Source organism: Larus michahellis, chromosome Z (assembly GCF_964199755.1).
Source record: "Larus michahellis chromosome Z, bLarMic1.1, whole genome shotgun sequence".
Classification (NCBI taxonomy): domain Eukaryota; kingdom Metazoa; phylum Chordata; class Aves; order Charadriiformes; family Laridae; genus Larus; species Larus michahellis.
The window spans coordinates 35,490,225-35,510,596 of record NC_133930.1 but is presented as its reverse complement, the minus strand read 5'-3'; the positions used below and the strand labels follow the sequence as shown (position 1 = coordinate 35,510,596).

Sequence of the window (20,372 nt, the reverse complement as noted above, 5' to 3'; positions counted from 1 at the left end):
AAAGTGAAATAACATCATGTGCCAGGACAGGCTGGGGACACGAGACTGGTGGGTGACCAATTGGCCAGGGAGCAGCTTGGCAGAAAAGCACCTGGAGATCCTCATAGGCTCTGTGTGGCAGCAATGTGCCCTTGTGGCAAAGCAGGCCAACAGCCCCCTTGGACTACATCAGAAAGAGAGCTGACAACAGGCTGACAGAGGTGATTGTTCCCCTCTGCTGAGCACTGGTGATACTATATCTGGAGTAATGGCTCCAGTCCTGAGCTCCCTAGTACAAGAGAGACACGGACATACCGGAGTGAGTCCAGTGAAGGGCCACAAAGGCAACTAATAAAATGACCGGAGCGTCTGTCACACGAGGAGAGGTTGAGAGCACTGTGATTTTTTTAGCCTGTAGAATAGAAGGCTCAGGGAGATCTTATCAATGTGTGCAAATACCTGCAAAGTAAAGAAGATGGAACCACACTATTCTCTGTGGTGCCTAACGACTAGCACAAGAGGCAATGGGTACAAACTGAAACACATGAAATTCCATTTAAACATAAGGAAAAAACCCACCTCTACTTTGAGGGTGATTGAACACTGGAACAGGTTGTCAAGAGAGAGAGACTCCAACCTTGCAGATACTCCAACCCAAGTGGACATGAAGCTTAGCAGCCTGCTGTAGCTGTCTGTGTTCTGAGCAGGGGGACTGGACTACATGATCTGCAGAGGTGCCTTCCAACCTCAGCTGCCCTGGATTAATTTGGTAAAGGCATTCAATTTGTACTAACAGCTATAAGACTTCCTATTGCAGGGAAGAAATCATATATTTCACAGTCTCTGTTTTCAGAAATAAGTTGCTTGTTGGGAAAACAAATTAATATGAATTTTGAGAATAATCAGAGAGCAGATCTGTGACCAATTATTTGTTGTGCCACACTCCAAAAACATGGAGAATATTCTAGCCCCACCAAACATGGGCTTTCTTCTAAGGAAACTGTTTGGTTGTTCTCATGGAGCAGTGCTGATGACGGAACTGAGGATATCGAAGTGGAAGCAGTCCCCTTGAAACCCCAGGCCCAAACCATGAAAAACTCTGATAGTAAGGATCTCAGGCTCTGCAATTTTTGAAGCAAGCCAGAGAGAGCAGATGGCATAAAACAGTCAGGACGCTCTTTTGGCAGTTACTATTACTGAACTGCATTGCCACATTTTACACAAGCATGATTTCGATTGTGTCCCCAAGAAGGGAAAGAAGTGCTTTGGTGGGATCATTTGTAAACTACTAACAGGGGATCTTGCCAGCTGGATTTCTTCTACTCATTTGGAATTTATCACAAACTTCAATTTATCAGATGCCTGGAAAAGCAACACAGAAATATTTGACTAATGATGATCCAGTTTACTACTCAACAACTTCTTTCCACTATGAGAAAGAGGAGCTTTCCTTTATTAATGGGACAATTGACAGCCAAATAAAAAATATTTCAAAGTTTCTTCAAAGTGGAGGGGTTTGAGAAAAATGGTCTGTAACTTGCAGTTGTTCAATATTTAAACAGAGTAAATGAGGTAGACATCCCCCTTTCAATGAAAACATAAAAGCTAGTTCTTGTGAGAAATTATAGTTTCCCAGATCATTACTATTAACTATACTCAGTTTGTCATTGCTATGGCCCCTGGGAAATCACGTGAACCTATGCTTGGAGCAGTAACTGGAGTAACTGGGGATCAGTCCTAGTCTCAAATGTGATACTGATTTCAAAAAGAAAAACAGATTTCAGAAAGAAATCCTTCTTCCATCACTATATGCACAATACCACATGTACTGGCAATGACGGGAAAGTGACAAATACGATGCAAATTTTCTTCAATAGTTTGAGGTCATGTAGCAAAGAATAGGCACTTTCTTTCTCCAACTATAGAGTACCATGAGAACGTATTTTAAAAAGTAAAGCACACACATGCTTCTATACATAGTAGAGAGAAAAATGCTTGGTAAAATATATTCTTTTATTCTTCATACAAATATAACAGATCTTTGACATTGTACTTGGGACAGCAGAATACAGTACTTGCGGTGCCTTTACCAGGAACAGTCACTGTCAGGAAAGAGGGGAGCCAAGACTTCTGGAGGGAAAGGAAACTTCTTTCTTCGGTTTGCAAGACTAAATTCATCACTATAAAGGAGTGTTCTTCGTCTACCAGCCACCTCTTACACGTGAAAGCTCTGCAGGATTTATTATTTGTTTTTGCTTGGCTCTGTATTAGTATACATGCACAGGTGCACGTGATGGCTGTGAGCAATGGACTTGCACAATAGGGGAGTACCTGAAAACTTGAAGCTATCTTTGATTAAAGTTCTTCTGTTGTAAATTTGAAATTTATTTTAGCTTTTCTGATACCTGAAAACAAGGGTATTGTATGACTTTGGTCATTGGAAGTGGTGTATTATCTATGCAAATGTTGTCCTCCATCCAAAATGGAATTCCAGTAGTAGTTGGGAGGCTTTAAAATCAAATCCTACATTTGACATATTAGAAGAAATTACAAATTCCATAATGCATAATATTATTTTTCTAATGTATCACTGGCCCATAATGAGAAACAATCTATTATATAGATTTTGCATTCAATCTTTTTGTCAAAAACTACATAGCACATCAAAAGTTAATAGCACTGGGGAGTTCAGTGATTAATTTGAAAACAAATGGTATATTAAAAATTTTCTTTTGTTCTTCATTCACAATGATGAAACTGCTAGGATTTAACCTTTAAGGGTTAAAGAGTTTAATCAATGTCAATGTCTGATCTTCTGAAGGCGATAAAGAACAGTCTGTCTAGCGATACCCAACAGAACATCACTTTGTCAAGCCACAAAGCGCCCAAAAGCTTGTCAAGTAAGTTACCAGAAACCTCTTTGTGGTTAGAACTCAGCTCCTTCCTGCTTGACCTATTATTTGATATTTGACCACTTGGTTGCAAGACACTTGCTCTTTCCAGCTGAAATGTCACTGGGGCATCTTGTCAGCTCCCCGACATCTCGGCCTGACATACAATTTTACTTTTGTGTGCTACAAGGCAGAAAATGCAGGGCAATGGCCTTGCTTTAAATTCTGTCAGCATCAAAGATGGGCGTCACTCTTGGGTCCTACCAACAACAACAAAAAAGGAGTCTATTTGAAGGTCAAAACAGCCATTACTTTAAAGTCTTTCAGCTTAAACTAAATCTATTACCTGCAACACTGGTTTGGGAACTGTCCTTATAAAGTACATAAACATATCATCAGAAATCCTCCCTGCACAATTGTTCTTCTTTCTTATGAAATGCAGACTTGATAAAAGGGTGAGTTTTCAGCGCCTGCAGGGACCAGATTCAGCAGTTAACTTAACTTGTTCAAATAGGCAAGTGGTATCATGTAGCTTTACAAGGGAGCAACCTGACCTTCTCACATTGACCAGCAGTGACATTATTGTGCAGGAAGAGAAGCAGTCACATCATTTCTGTTTTGCACAACCTGCTTAAAGTTTGCAACTAAATGCTTGTCTTCAGTTGAGCTGACAAGAGAAAAGAGGGGGCTCAGTGAACCATGGCAGGGCTGCCATGAAATGACAGGAATCATTGGCATACATTTCAAATAGCTCTCTCAATCCTATTAAAGTATTGCAGTCCTGCTTTAAAATAGACAAGTATGAAACAACTTTGATAGATAGAGACTAAAATGGCTTATTGATTTTTTTTTTTAAGACTGAGGAAAATTACCCAAAATGTGTCATTCTTTAACATTTAAAAATATACTACATAAAAAATGAACAACCGCAATAAACAGAAGTTAAAAAAATAACTGTTTCGGTATGCAAAGAATGAGAAGCGCAGAAACGTGAACATATGAATGCACATTTTCATAAAAACGTAAAATTAATGTCAAAAAATACATACGCTGAACTACAATTCAAAGGTAGCAACAAAATTGCACTTTAATTGCATCATTTTACATTAATGCAATTTTTTCCTTCTAAAAGATTATTGATACAAAGAATCTGAAAATCCATTTTCCATTGTTCTTTTGGGACTGGATGTGACATTCAGGCTGAAGGAATAGACTGAAGACTGAGAACTGGGTCTATTGTGCATAAAACTGTAGGATGTGTCAGGTTCAGCTTGCAATGCCAAAAAATCTGGGATACAACTCTGGTCAGGCTGAATTCCTAGCTTGAAGCCATGGTGATGTTTGAACTCCCTCTTGATTCCTGGAGTAAAATAAAGTAATAATAAAAAAGAAAACAAAAAAGAACCGACATGTACTGTTAAACAAGTAAGGAAAATAATGTCATTATGTCTTTCACAAAGCTATGTATATGGAGTATTTGCAAGTGTTTGCTTCTTGTTTAAAACACTTATTTAAAATACATGGATTAATATATATATTAATCTTTAATAAGCAGGAACAAAGGACATTTGCTAGAGTCTTGTGCACTAGTAAGGTGTTAGGAAACAATAGCCTACTTTATTTGAAGTGCTACAAATACTTACAGAAAACTTTTACTCCTCTTCATTATCATTTCTAGGGTGTAGGTTTTTTAATCAAGCAAACAAACTTACTCTACGGTCTCCCTGTCACTGTTGTTAGGAAAAATATGCCATACTTAAACGTTGAAGGTATTCATTTACTCTAAAACATATTTTACCATCAATTGAAATCAAACACTTAATACTCTTCAAATGTTAGCCTGTTAGAAGATAGCCAGAGAATATACACTGAATGTACGTTGAGGGGGAACATGATTCATATTTCATTGAGTCTCGACATTCAGTCAAAGTTATAAAGGTTAGACCAGTTAAAATTCATCATTAAATAACTTCCAGCACCAAAACATTGTGCATCCTACTTTGAAAGATTATGGATAATATCAGTATATCAGCATTAATAATTTTTTAAAATACTAAATAAAGACACTCTGTATTCCCCTAAATATCCATAATAATAAACAAACTGAAGAAAACACAATGCCATATTGCTCTTCTGCCCTTTAGCAAGGTATTTTACCCAATGCACTTACATAGCTGTGGAAATAACAATCAATTATTTCATCAGGTCATAAATATGTGAAAACTTCACATGAAAAACATACTTACGGAAAAGACAAAATTTAAGATACTGAAAGACCGTTACAGTGTATGTGAGGTTTTAAACACTCTCTCTTTGGCATTTCAGGAAGGGTATACATGCATACATAAACAGACATAGAGGCAGAAATGCATATATACAGAGGCACAGATTCCAATATACATACTCATAGATATCCAGAGAGAGGCAGAAGGGTATGTGTATATTCATATTTCAACAAATCCAAACTCATCATATGTATAAAGACACATGCATGAAAGATTCCCCTCTCCTCTGTTACTATTGCTGGAGAAAAATCAATGGTTGCCTCCAACACCTACTTCAACAGTTCCCTTTGATATGGACTCTTTTGATTTCCTGATTCACCGTAAGCCAGACAACAGATACTGTAAACAGATAGGTTATGTCAGACCTTCATTAAGAACCCATACAGTAGCAAATTTAGATGACTACTTCACGTAGATAGTTAAAACGAGGTAGTGCCTTGAGGTTTTCTAAACTACGGTGGTGATGAGGATGAGATAACCAGCAGAACTGGAAAGCATGATGTGTAACTCTCTAGCTTTTCAGTCCTTCTGGTCTCAATGCTATGCAGAATAGGAACCACTAAAAAGCCAAAGCACAAACGAAATTTACTGCACTTGTATAAGCACATCTGAAATGAGATCTCAATGAAGGCATCCACCTATTTACACCAATTAACAGTCTGTTACTTATACACTTTAATCAGCTGACCACATAGCCAAAATCTCTCCAAAATAAGAGTAATTCATAAAATAATATTATGACAATTTTGAAATAAGCAAATAACTTGTGATGTTCTAAAAACACTTCTGTGTGTAGAAAAATGAGATCAGTAAGATATAAGCTACAAACAAGTTTCACTCTGGATAACAAATATTGAAGACAAATTTAAACATATTGGTTTGTACTGCTTTCAACATCTCAATCAGCATATCATAATGAGTAAAAATCACATGCTACAATTACATTCTCATATTACTCTTCTTCCAGATGTAGTGAGGGTTTTTTTGAAGAATATGGCATCAAAATCCCAGTAAGGAGGTAAGAAATCAGATTTCCTTTGAGAATTGCAAAAAAAAATGTACGAAACTTACTGATTGGCAGCAAGTCAATAGACTATGTTACAGTAAAAGCTTCACTGTTGGGGGAAAAAAGCTCTGGTTTAGTTATCCAGATCCTGTGCTGCACTTCTTACAAAGAACAGAGTACTATTCACTGAATAGAAGGGAAATAGGATCTAATAGCAATGTGATTGATGTAAAAAAAAATCTTGGCTGTTACTCATAAGAACTGTTTTGATCCAATACCACTATATACACTCATGATGAATAAGAAAACAGGATTTTATGGTTTAGAAGAAAAAATACTCAGAACTGTTACAACACTCATTGTTTGAACACATACCTGTATGCAGGAATCTTAAAGGCAGTTATAATTTCCCCAACAGACCTCTTTCAACATTATTGTATTTAGACACCTTACTAAAACATGTATTAAACTGACAAACTCAAATGACTATGCCAGAGCTGTGATGATAATCCATCATATAAATATGCATTTAGGTAATTTTTAAAAGAGGAATTATGTATCTTAAATAAGGTGTCTGTTCAGGTAAATCTTTAGCGTAGCACTTTTATTTACCCGATAAGCTGTAAATGATTCCATCTAAACTGTTACACTTCATCAGGTAAATAGATATTTAGGACACAACGTGTCTAGCAAAAATATGCTTTCAAAATATTTATGTAATGTAGTAATTGGACATGTCCTGTGGTCATTTTTCAAAGTTTGATAGCCTAATTTTATAAAACATGTTTTCCTAAAGATCAAAATATGAAAGGTTAGTCTATATTATGGAACAATTGCTTTCTAAACTATAGTTAACTCAAGCAATTTTTTAGTATTAGACATGGAAAAAGATTCCAAAACAATTCTTCTCTATAGTTTTTCTTCTGTGCCTAACATTTAGGATCTAGTTTACAGGTTGGCTCATGATACATGAGGCATTTCACCAAAGTTAAAACTGATTTAATAGTGGGTTGCTTCATTATGTATGATATTGTGAGGAAATATTGTAATACCATCATGTACTATATCCTCCTATATGTTTTCATTGTGATGCCAGCATCATGTTGTAATCAAAGACACCCCATTTTGCTTTTATATATCAATACTTGTGGAATAATATGCACAGTTAGACACTTGGAATTAGAAGACTATGCACGTGTTATGACAATGGTGCAAACAGGTAACTGCATAAAGAAATTCACTGTATAGAAGTATGTTGTTTTGTCTTCAATCGTAGGAGTAAAATCTATAACCAGAGCTGAAGCCACAAATCAGCCTTTCAAAGTCCATGCAAGGATAACTTTACTGGATCACAATTTTCACTATAATACCACACTACAACTTTTCAATTTCACACAACAATATGTGTTGTCACATATTGTGACAACACATGTCACAACAATATGTCACAACAATAACTCCTTCCAATTTGGGGATTTCCCACTACTAAATTTTAGTCACTTTAAACTGCTTTCAAATATTACATTTCAAAACACAGCAGCCCAAACTTCCCTTCCACTTTCTTATGACATATAACATTTTATATTACAAAAAAAATCAGATAAATAAAAAGTGGTAAGGTTTTTATGAGTTAAGGTTTCTGGGTTGTGAATAACTTCACCTGAGTTAAGAAAGTAACAAAATGGCTTAGAATCAGAACAGAAAATGACTGAGTAAGGGACGAAATAAAAGGGCAGAAGGAGTAATACTGAAGTTACAAAATAATACGAAGCCTCAGTTATAGGGGTTCCCTGTGTGATGATGCAGATCCAGTTATAAGCTCAGTGTTACATCTCAAGCCTAATTAAAGACAATTGTTGAATTACAAAGCCAAAGTGTGATCTGGAAATCACTAGACTACAGGATACTTAGGTGTGTGAGGATGCCTGTTAGCAAACAGAAGCACAGAGGAGCAACCTGTACTTTCTTCTGAAGTCTAGCACCCCCTAAAATCTCTAGAAAGTTCCTCAAGAGTAGGAAGAAATGCAAGGTAAGCACAGACACAGGGAGCGATGGGGAGAACGTGAGAAACAGCTAATATATTTCTCTGCAATTGATTTCTGATACTGATTCCTCTCACCCCAAATCTAGAACATACATATACACAGTAATACCAGTAGACAGCAAATCAAATGGCCAATAATGTTCTTTTCATCTTCTCCCACCTGTGCTATCATTGTATCTTGCATCGTTTCACTGTGGCAATAGCAATTCCAATAAGTGTTAAAGAAACAACCACTGTCTTCGATAACCATTTTGCAGTACTTATGTGGAAAACCTATTTCCCTATAAAGATGCACATTTTCAGATCATTCACAACCTTCTTCTCAGACTGCTATTTCCAAAGCTGAGTTGACTTTTGCCAGACAATGCCAATGGAGATACAGTATGCCAATGGAGATACAGTATGCTGCTCATTCTTTTGCTGTGAAAAGTAGCTCCAACAGGCATTTCGCACTCTCAGTGAAATAAATAAAACATCAGACTCATGAAAACGCTAGAAGCTGGTGCTTAAAATGTAAAGTATTACTAGTGGGTGTTAGTGCAGTATAGTGCTAGTTAACAAACTTCTTCAAAGCAGGAATGTATGCTGGCCAAAACTGTAAAGTTTGCTTCCCCTGTCAATGATTTTGCAATTCTGTATGCTGATGCAGTAGGACTAAATTGGTGCTCTGACACAAAGTAGGAAAACGGTAACATTCGGTATAAATTTTAATTGTCAGCACTCCTGCCTGGTTTCTGCAAACAATTTGCTATCAGAGAATAATTCAATGGGTTGCCAGCTCATTGCATATTAAGTCAGAAAGGTAGACACACAACACACTTTGGGTGCTGCTAGCCAACAATATTAATGTCTTTTTTCATTATCAAAGAATTTTCTCTTCCACCTCCAGGAGTTTTTAAACAAATAGATGAGTCTGAAATATCTGGAAATAATTTTTTTTTGTCCTGCGTTTCTAACACTTTAGCATTTAATGTATTCAGTGAAAACACATTCTAGAGGCTGAATTAAAAACAATTAAGAGAAAGACTTCATAATATTGTAATTGTTTTTCTAAAAGAAAATCCTGTTTTATTCAAACATACTTAAACCTGATATGTCTGAAGAACACATGGATTGGATGGAATATCACATCAGATGAACACCTTATCTTCTATGTTTTGTTGGCTTTGCGTGGCTAATTTTAATGATTTCTAAACCTTTTAGCCAAAATCCATAATGCAGCCTATATAGTAAATTCCTCTTCCAGATGATTCGTTGGAATACATTGCAAATTCTCTGCACTACCCTAATTATAACAAAACATTACGCAAACTATGGAGTGCACTATTTTCATGGTGAAATGTATTAATTTCAGTCCAGGTTTCCAAATTCTTCAGTATGTTTTGCCCATGCTGCCTACCACTGTCTTTACACTTTCTCAAGAACGGAAGCAACTTTTATTTATTAATTTTTAATCTGAGTAGCTAACCCAAATGGCTATTGGTTTATCTTCTGCTGCACGTTGCAAACAACACTGAAAGGTACGCTGCACTCTTACTGAACTGTTGTGACCCGTCTCCATGATTTACATCGGTGCATAAGATTGTCACTATCTTTAACTGACACTCCTCTTGCTTCCAAGAAAGCTTTTCCTGCTAAGTGAGTTTTCCCACAGCTTTTCATTCCCTTAGATCAGTATTCCTCTCTCTTATGGTTCCCTCTCAGGTCTTTGATTCTTTCTAGCAACACGAGGAGAAAGTGACTACAACTAGAGACTAAAACACTCACGACACCATACTGAGGCAAAAGCAGCTCATGAAGTAGTCCTCCCCACTTAGCCTTTTCTTCTTCTAGTGCTAGTGGGAAAACAGTCCCTATCTGACTAGTTAAAGTGTCAAACTCCATACTCTCTTGAGAAATGTATTCAGTCATCAGCTGAATTCCTAGACAGTGTGACTGTCTGACGTAAGCCTTCAAAGTTTCGCCTGAGTTGCATGTACACTGCCTCTCTAGCAGAAAAAGGAAAAAAGTGTATTTACATTCATTTTGCCAAACATTAGCATCTTCTGTCCAATCATTTGAATGCAGAAGTGTTAGGAGAAAACAGCTTAGAGAACAAGGGTTGACACATACAGTGTGAAATCTTAAGGTGCTTGAATGCAATGAGGGAGAAAGTGAGACAGAACCACATTTCATCTCCCTAACTGTGCTATAGTCCACATGAACTTTGTGACAGGTCTCTGTCTCTCAGCCACACTTCACTAGCTTCTGCTGACATTCAGCTGTCAGACAGCAACCCTTTACCATGCCCCTAACATGCTCTACAGCTTCACCCAATTAACTCGCTTTCACTTGACATTGCAGCAAAAAGCTTCATAATAGGTGGTCAAGGTGCATGGTGTCTGCTTGCCCTCTAACTGCTCACGCACAGCAAAATGCTTAGCTACCTTCCTTTTTGTCTGTTTGCTCCGAACTGGAGCAACTACAATTTAGGTATTCTGCTGTTAAACAGGACAAGGACAGCAGACCTTTGCCAGTGGTGCATTAATCTGTCTTTGGTTTACCAAAGACTAATTTTAATGCAGAATCCTAGAGCTAATCATCATAAACATTTTGGCAAAAAAGAAATTACACTGATTCAGTAAAATACTTCAATCGCTTTATAATTAATAAAGATATACTGTATCAGCAATATGGATACAAGGGGAAAAGTTAGTTATTATTTCTAATAGTAACATTTAACAACATAAAGGATAAAGGTCTACAAACAATGAAAGTGTCTTTATGATTCAGCTTTCTTGCATTAAAAAATCTTTAGGCATTCAGAAGATTAATTTTTGCCACACATTTCTGCCAAATATGCAATATTTTTGAGGAATAATATTCAGAAATACAAATCTATGTAGCTAACAAAACAAATGAACTATTAAAAAAATGGAAATCAACATTTTAGGATTCTCCTGATAGCTTACATAAGAATGAGAACATGGTACTCACTGTTACTTTGCAGACAGAGGCCTTGAGAATACTCCCATCCGCTCACTACTTCTCTCAAGTATATTTGTATTAAACATGTGAAGTAGTTCAGAAAAGGCCCTCAAAAATCAAATACACAATAGGTACTGATGATATTCAAGTGCTCTTTGCTGAAGAGGCAATGCGGTTAACCAAGGCTGGAACTGTCTGGATGAGCACTGGTGTCTGGACAGTGCAATTAAGAGAGTTGCTCTAGCAAATGCCTTCTGGTGGCCTTATGGGTTTCAACTATCAGAACTCCAGCAAGGCAAGACTCAAAAGACTACTCATGAAGCCCTTTCAGATTCTGGTGTTTGCTAAACTACAGCAAATTCAGGTAGGTTATGTAACCTTTTTGCTTTCCCAGCATATCTACAGGGACAAGTTACCTTGAAGTTCTCTCTAAAAACCATTGAAAGGGCATTTTTTCACACAAGAAATCTGATTTTCATAAAGAGAAGCAGGCATCCAGTTTGCAGAAAGTGTAAGCTCAAGAGAAGACATAAGCGTGAAGGAAAATAAAAAGGAAATGCATTGATTGAGGTGTAAAGCAGATACTTCTCTCAACAGGACTTTATGGAAAGGACACGGAATGAACTTTTCTTTATGAAAGGTGGTGAAAAGAAGCAAGTCATAAGGACTTGGAGCTCGCACGCCTCTGGCAGAGGTTGGTGATACAAAAATGGGTAGTTTTGCAGCAATGAAAAAAAACACAGCAAACATTTCACTCATATTTGAAGTGGGAAAATGGTATGACTCAGACTTAAAATGAGCACCAGAGACACACGAGGCCTCTTAGTCAAGAATATCATTGCAGATCTCTCCAAAAACCTTTAAGTGAGCAAAAAGTGATGTCAGTCCACCTGGTTGTAAGAATATAATCTGGTGATGTCTATAATACTGAAGTTAGAAGGGAAATGCTGATCTCCTGAATTAACAGCCTTTAGCAGCCCTTAACAAACAGCAGACTGATGTTAGTTCTCAGGAGACAACAGAGTTAGGATCATAAACGGGAAACAGACATGGTTTGTGCAACCTATCTAAACCTATTTGAAAAACACACTGGTTGTAATGTATTATCCAAAATACAGACAAACACTTGCATGCTGAGTAAGAACATCTGCATTTGTATTAGGCTACAGGCTAATCTAAATCTCAGTTCATCTAAATAACTGCATTAAACTGAGTAGCCTCTTAAAAAGATCCTCTAATGACAGAGCAAACAATTACTGACTTATACTACATGCTTAGAAATCAACTATTACTACTGTCAACTTCATTTTCTCAAAATTAAGTTTATTTTTAAAATCACCAATGATTTTAAAAGGGGGACAAAGACTTCCATGCTTTTGCACTGGACAATGCAGTGCAGTTTTCTGGATTGTCCAATGCAGATGTGTAGCCTCCTACCTCCCAGCCAAAATAATAGAATCACAGAATGGTTTGGGTTAGAAGGGACCTTAAAGATCATCTAGTTCCAAACCCCCTGCCATGGGCAGGGACACCTGACCTTGAACACCTCCAGGGATGGGGCATCCACAACTTCTCTGGGCAACCTGTTCCAGTGCCTCACCACTCTCACAGTAAAGAATTTCTTCCCAATATCTAATCTAAATCTCCCCTCTTTCAGTTTAAAACCATTACCCCTTGTCCTATCACTACACTCCCTGATAAAGAGTCCCTCCCCATCTCTCCTACAGGCCCCCTTTAGGTACTGGAAGGCCACTATAAGGTCTCCCCAGAGCCTCTCTTCTCCAGCCTGAAAAACCCCAATGATCTCAGCCTGTCCTCTGATCATCTTGGTGGCCCTCCTCTGGACTTCCTCCAACAGGTCCCCGTCCTTGTTATGTTGGGGTCCCCAGAGCTGGATGCAATACTCTAGGTGGGGTCTCACGAGAGTGTAGCAGGGGGGGAGAATCACCTCCCTCGACCTGCCGGCCATACTTCTTTTGATGCAGCCCAGGATACAGTTGGCTTTCTGGGCTGCAAGTGCACATTGCTGGCTCATGTTGAGCTTCTCATCAACCAACACCCCTAAGTACTTCTCCTCAGGGCTGCTCTCAATCCATTCTCTGTCCGGCTTGCTTTTGCACCTGGGATTGCCCTGACCCATGTGTAGGACCTTGCGCTTCGCTTTGTTGAACTTTATGAGGTTCCCACAGGCCCACTTCTCAAGCCTGTTCAGGTCCCCCTGGATGGCATCCCTTCCTTCCAGCATGTCAACCACACCACTCAGCTTGGTGTCATCGCCAAACTTGCTGAGGGTGCACTCAATCCCACTGTCCGTGTTGTCGAAAAGATGTTAAACAGCACCGGTCCCAGTACTGACCCCTGAGGAATGCCACTTGTCACTGGTTTCCACTTGGACATCTAGCCATTGACTGCAACTCTTTGAATGCAACCATCCAGCCAATTTCTTATCCACTGAGTGGTCCATCCATCAAATCCATGTCTCTCCAATTTAGAGACAAGGCTGTCATGTGGGACAATGTCAAATGCTTTGCACAAGTCCAGGTAGATGATCTCTGTTGCTCTTCCCTTATCCACCAATGCTGTAATCCCACTGTAGAATGCTACCAAATTTGTCAGATTTGCTGTTAGTGAAGCCATGTTGGATCACCTCCTTACTTTCCATATGCCTCAGCATAGTTTCCAGGAGGATTTGCTCCATGATCTTGCTGGGCACAGAGGTGAGACTGACTGGCCTGTAGCTCCCTGGATCTTCCTTTTTTCCCTTTTTAAAAATGGGACCAGTTCCCTCAGGACCCGCAGATGCATCTCATCAGGTCCCATGGATTTGTGCACCTTGATAAGGGCTCCATCCCCCTCCCCCATAAACTAGCTTAGAGAAAGATTCACTGGGAGGACTTACATTTGGCTCCCTGTAGGCTTGGGATAGTTTTCAAGCTTTTGTTTGCTTATCCAAACCAAGCATGTTAATGTTCATTCATCCCTAGTAAAACTTAGTTGAAGTAATTTCAGGAGGGAATTACTCCTTCTCCCACAAATTGCATGCAATATCTGAAGCAGTATATATTCAATAGAGTTCTAAAGGGTAGTTTTATAACAGTAATGGTCAGCGAAAACAGTTGGCTTTCTGCCAGTATTGCTTATAAAATATCAGTTGATATCTGAATAGCCTAAAAAAAATATTTTAGGCTCAATTTCAGTTGATGGCTAACATGTAGGTCTTTTGTAAATGCAAGATCCAAATTACACTAACTGGGCAAGGAATCAAGCTTATCAGTTATAAACAACTTGAGTGTGGGTGAGCTAGGTTTACTGTCTCTATTGGTTTTGGCTGAATTTATATATACAGTTATACTTCAGACTGAAATTAAATAAAAAAAATCTAATCATTACTTCAATAGAACTTTTTATACTTATTAGATTCCTGAGCACAATCAGCCTCTAAAAACTGCTCTTAGTTCAGGTACTAGATCATCACTTTCTTTGAGGCTTGAACATGCAGTTCGAGTGAGTCCACTAGGCAAATAGAATTAATATTTCCTGCATACCAATCATATTTTATGTGAATCAACACAAAAAAAAGCTAATGTAATTTCACCCTTTCGTATATGTATGCCAAACGTGTGTTCTAAAAGCACAGATGAGTTAAAACAAAACAAAACAAAAAACCACAACCCACCCCCACCACATACAACACTACAAACTTTTCATCAGGCATGTAAAATTTTTATCAGAAGAGTCATGGAGAACATAGAAGGAGACTTGGAGAGAGGTGTCTTCAGCTTTTTGGTTTGTAACACTGCAACACAATTTAAAAAAAATCACTTTACATAGGGATGTTTCAGTAATTTGGTGTGCCTCCAGAATGATACCTTAAATTCCTTTATTTAGAGCTCCCAACTAGCTTATGCTCTTCTAAAAAATCGTATTTAAAGTGTAGTTAATTTCAGCAAGTTATTAAATTAAGCCAGAAATTCCTAAAGCAATAGGATGTTTTGACATGCACGAATTAAAATGAAATGAATGACCTTAAGAGTCAGGAAGCTTTGCAAACTCCTGGTTAAGTTACAATACATGCTCAGGCTCCCAAGTGCAATGCATTTACTAGACCCTGTGAAAGAAAACTTGATGTCACTGAGAGTCTGAAAGGCTAACTGGCCATAATCGTATAACCACTATATAAGCTGATCCTTTTGTGATCAAATGAAATCCTTGGTACTCAACAGAAGCTGAAAAATTTGTGAATTCTTTCATTATTGTGGCTCTGGCCTCCAAGGGCTTTCTTTGCCAAATTACTTGCAACACCTCAATAGGACAGAAGGCTTTCAAGATACTGGTGAACATACAAATTTGAGAGAGGCAAGTATTGTAATGTCAGCTTTATGGTGACATTTATTGAGTGAACTATGGGTTTATTGGCCTGTTTCATCTGAGGACCAGATCCAAAAGTGTGGTGTCTTAAAGCAACATGGCTTTAAAGGTTCCATGGGTCCCTCTCTGGAAAGCTGTTGGAACTGAAAAAGTTACACCATTTGAAAAGGATGAAATGGAATCATTGCATCATCATAATGTCACTTTGCTTTCCTAATATCATCACATGTAGCAGGGAAACTCTCTGGGTGAATAACCACGCTATCCTTGGCTATATTTTTAATAATTTTTATTACTTACTGGGCATTTTATAGGTGCCCTACCTTCCATTAAAAAAACAGGAAAAAAAACCCCAAACAAAAACCAGTCAATTGATTGCTTAACAAAAAGAGAGTCCTTCCTTTCCAAAAGGTAGCATTTCTGAAACAAGTCAACAAAACCCCCAAACTCTTGTAAAATGGGAAAGGAAAGATAGTTTAAGAAACACATTTGTTTCTAAGTCCTTTTCTTTAACTGAACCATTATGCAAACTGAAGAAAATGAAAGTTATTTGAAAAATCAAGATTATTATCACGATAACATCCTTTTAGATGACAATGCAGCTCTTTAACCTACTGTGTACTCGTTTCACATTTTTAAAATTTGTTCAAGTACCAGTTTATTCAACAGGCCAAACTGCTTCAGGGAGTCCAGTCTCTGGAGAAAATAGGTCCTTACTATGATCAGCTAGAAAAACTGTGCCTTCACTACATAATGTGGGTCTCACAGACTTCTACGAAAAATTTTTATATGTAATTTAAAACCAGCAACAATAAATAAATAAATATATGTTGGGTAAATATTAAGCAGTGTGACTTAAGTATGTAAAACCCAGTAAAAACAAACATTAAGATGTAACTTGGTGACTGTATGCCCTTAAATCATGTCAACATTACAGGAACAAAATTATGAGTTAAGAACAGTGTTATGCTTTACGTCCTAACTCTGAATTTCCTGTCTTTTCATCTCTGCAAGTCATACTATCTAATATATTTTAGAGGTTTGGGGTTTTTTTAATTTCTCACATTAACTTTTATGCTTAAAGTACAAAATGCAAGCAATCAGGCAGAAGAAGTAGGTAAACACATGCATTTCTACAAAACCACGTTACTCTACTGTTAATATGTCACAGAAAGGAATGCAAATGTTTGTTCTTTTTTTCCCAGTTGAAAAGGATGCAAACATGCACAACTGTAGGAGAAGGCAAGGGAAAAGCGCACGAGCAAACCAACAGAAAAACAATCTGATTTTATAAATTCCAGAAAGGCACAAAGTAAAGGAGACTGCTATGGTTTGCAGCTACCCTTCTTTATCACTCTCATTATCTCCCTTTGGCCTGCAGAGGACCCACTCCTCCTCTGCTTGAACCACCAAGGTGAGATCTGACAGCTGAGAAATCTGCTGTGGGACCATGGGTGGAGATGATACCCAGCCTTGTGCTCCCATGACCTTCCTTCCAGTTGGCACACCAGAAGCAGAGACAAAGAGGAGATACAGCACCTGAGACGGTTGTCTCCTGTGGAGGAAAGTTTGCCCACTAGCTGGCACTGAATTCTCTGGTGGTGGGGCACTGGTCTTCTCCGCCATCCAGAGGGAAATAAAAACTCTAAGCGTGAGACTTTGCTTTACAAACACTTCAAGTGCATCTTTTGAGGGGAGTGCTTACTTCCCCACTATTTTAAATGTAGTTTTATGCTTAAGTAGATTCTCCAGGCCCAATCCAGTTAAATGTCAGTACAAATTTTTTATTATTATTATTTTTTCATTTTAAATGGGTGCATGTAGCATTACCCAAGTTACACTGTAAGTGGGGCATGCTGCACACATAGGCATTGCTGAGACTGGCTGAGAAAAAGGCAGGCTCCTGCAAACACTGCCCTAGGTCTTGCTCTCTTGTCTTTTTTCCCTGCGAACTGGGCAATGAGCTAGTGGTACACCGTAAATGAGAAACACCACAAAAGGCAACAAAAATCCTTCCACCTATCATCCCAACCAATTGAATTGCAACTCACAGGTAGCATCTACACATCTCGCACTGTTTATCAATGCTAATGCCTGAACATCAGCACTGAATTTTCTCTTTATAAACTGTGCTTTACATACTTAGCTTGAAACACAAAACCAAACAGGTGTCAGAATACGGAAATAATTATTCACAACAGTATACCTCGCAGGATCTAAATTTAAACTGACAAGGAAATATCAGGAAGATGACAATCTGGATTGCATGGATTCATTTGCCATTTAAGTATCTGAGCTAGACTCATTCAGGTGCAGCTATGCTTTAATCCTCTACAAAAATTTCTCAGCGAATTCACAGTCTCAGAACAAACAGACGTTCCCTTTATGTTTAACCCACAGTTTAGCAGGGAATAATAGAAGCTTCCCAGCTCTCTTTCTTGAAATAACTTCTTCAAAAGGGAGGAGGAAGCACCTTCTGGCCTGAGTAAAAGTCCTTGAGTCTGGAAAGAAGTGAATTTGTCTGCCTTTGTAGAGAATATTCCTTTTCTTCTATAAAGCCAGTAAAATTGTGTCCTCGGCTCTGTTCTTTTGTAAAAACTTTTTCCCAGGGTTAGCCGTCCTGGTCTGAAATACCCAGTTCTTGAAATAACAGCCTGTCCAGTACTCCCAATACTTTTATTTCTACTGCAGAATTAGCGGTATATGTAATAATATACTAAAGTTTCTTTTAATTTGATGTGCTGAAAATGTCACTTTGAGAGGCATGGGAAGAAGGCAAAAGAAACAGGGGTGTGTAGAAAACAGGAAGCAAACAGACGCGGCTGGTGAATAAAACTCGTTGCATATTACCAATGAAACACATTTTGAAACACCACTGCAAAAACATCTAATAAGGAAAATGGCATCATATGGTTGTCTCCCAACTCACAGTTGCCCTCCACAGCAACTGGGGCCTTTCTGAAACATTCAGTTTCAGGAAACCCCACATACCATTTTGCTAAGCAAATAAAAGGCTAGGTCACTCCAGTATTTCTCCTTCAAAAACTGAACAAAATGAGGCGTAGGCATCCGCTTCCTTCTGCTCTGTTAATCTGCTGCCCACAGAGAATGAACGCATGATGATTTTTTTACAGGGCAAACTCGAACCTATACTTTAGACTTGTTTCCTCATCCAAATCATTAGTTTCTCTAAATCAATTTCCAATTAGTTGCTCTGGGAGGTACAATTGTTGCACTGGCCCAAGCATTTAGGATAAGAGATGAATACAGCTTCAGGTTCCAAGTGTCTTGTTTTCAGTCCTGGGAACTGAGGACCCTTGTTTGTGAGCTGGTAGTTCCAGTACCTCACTAGAAACACATTTCTAATGCCATAGAAATGCAAACCATGAAGGGAAAAAAAAAACAAGGAAAGGAGATTAGCTTCCTGAAAACACGACCCTCCTTTTTTGCGACTCAGCCAATGACTTGAAAGATTTGTTTTGTGCTTAACATTGGAACAAACCTGCGGTCATTTAGGAACTTCATGGTTTCCATTAAACTGCACAGCATGGACATTTGGAATTTCATGGCAACTGTGAAGTGAGAATGTAGATCTTGCTTTTCCAAAGCGCCGGTCTCTGCCGAGAGCTAACACCCACACACATTCGCTCACATTCCTTAGCCAATTCGTGTCATTAAAGAGACTTTGAGAACAGACAAAACAAAGCAAAAACAACCAACCAACCCAACCCCATTTATACCTCCTTCTTAAGCACTTGAAAGTAAAATACTACAAGTGGAAATGTAATATTTAAATGCAGTGAATGCATTGTGTCCATCTACAGTGTTTACAGCATTAACTCTGCAACTACACTGGAAACTTGAAGTATTGGAAACCACCTAATTACCCAAACATTTACCTCTCTGCAGGTGTAAATACACGGGCCTAATAAGCCTTCCCACTGTGAAAGCAGTTACTTAAATTATATTAAAATATTAAAAACTATTTAATGAGCTTTTTTACCCTAAAGTAAATTGAGTGTGTGCCTTAACCTGCTTCAGGCAAAGGAAGTTTCAAACATATTGGTTTTGAAACTAGCCATTATTTCCCATGTTGCAAAAATGGCAATTTTATTTCCCAACAGCAAATGAAACTGTCAGGAAAATTTAGATGCAATAAAATCGGGTGGTTAAACCAACATGCTGGATTTGGAATAAAACTGAGTTAAAGGAATTAAAATTAAGCATTATGTCAGTCAAACTTTATAAAAATTATTTGAAACGGGGGGGGGTGGGGTGGGTGGTGCTGGGCTTTTTTTTTTTTGCAAAAGTTAGGTTTTGGACTTGGTGAAGTCCACCCATAACTACCCATTTTATGTCCATCAACAGTGTCACATTTGAAATTTGCGCAATGAAAAATATTTTGCATAAAATGTGTTGCTTCTGGCAACATTTCTGCCTAAATAAAAAGTTGTCAGGCAGTGTGTGACTTTAGTGGTACAGAGTTTTAAAATGGTGGCTTCAGTCCAAGGCTAGCTAATAACGGCTGACATGCACTGGAATCTTGAAGCCTAAATCAACATTGTTTTCACAGCTGTAATTAAGCCACCTAATCAGAAGCACATTTTGACGGGACAGTTTCTGGAAGCCAGACATTACAATTTCTTATGCCTGGAGCGCAGTGGCTCATGAGAGGTCCTCATTTAATTTCAGGTTTTAAATAAAAAAAAAAAAAAAAAAAAAAAGGCTGTAAAATGAAAAGACTATAAAAAAAGCAGTGTACGGCTGTTGAAATGAAGCAGGCCTATGTGTTCATGCCTTGACCAACCCTGCATCCCACCCTCCTTCGGCTC

General features: G+C 38.2%; 1 protein-coding gene across 3 annotated transcripts in view; it reads right to left on the bottom strand.

The window, feature by feature from the left end:
• Positions 1-1,972: 1,972 nt before the first annotated feature.
• The window catches only part of CCDC171 (coiled-coil domain containing 171), a 154,810-nt gene continuing 136,410 nt past the window's right edge, over positions 1,973-20,372 (bottom strand). For 2 of the 3 annotated variants that reach the window (XM_074570479.1, XM_074570482.1), the window contains one exon: positions 1,973-4,230. In XM_074570479.1, the coding sequence (XP_074426580.1) occupies positions 4,189-4,230 (42 nt within the window). In that variant the 3' untranslated portion in view covers positions 1,973-4,188. The remainder of the gene's footprint in view (positions 4,231-20,372) is intronic. The other variant, XM_074570480.1, reaches the window with a different exon arrangement.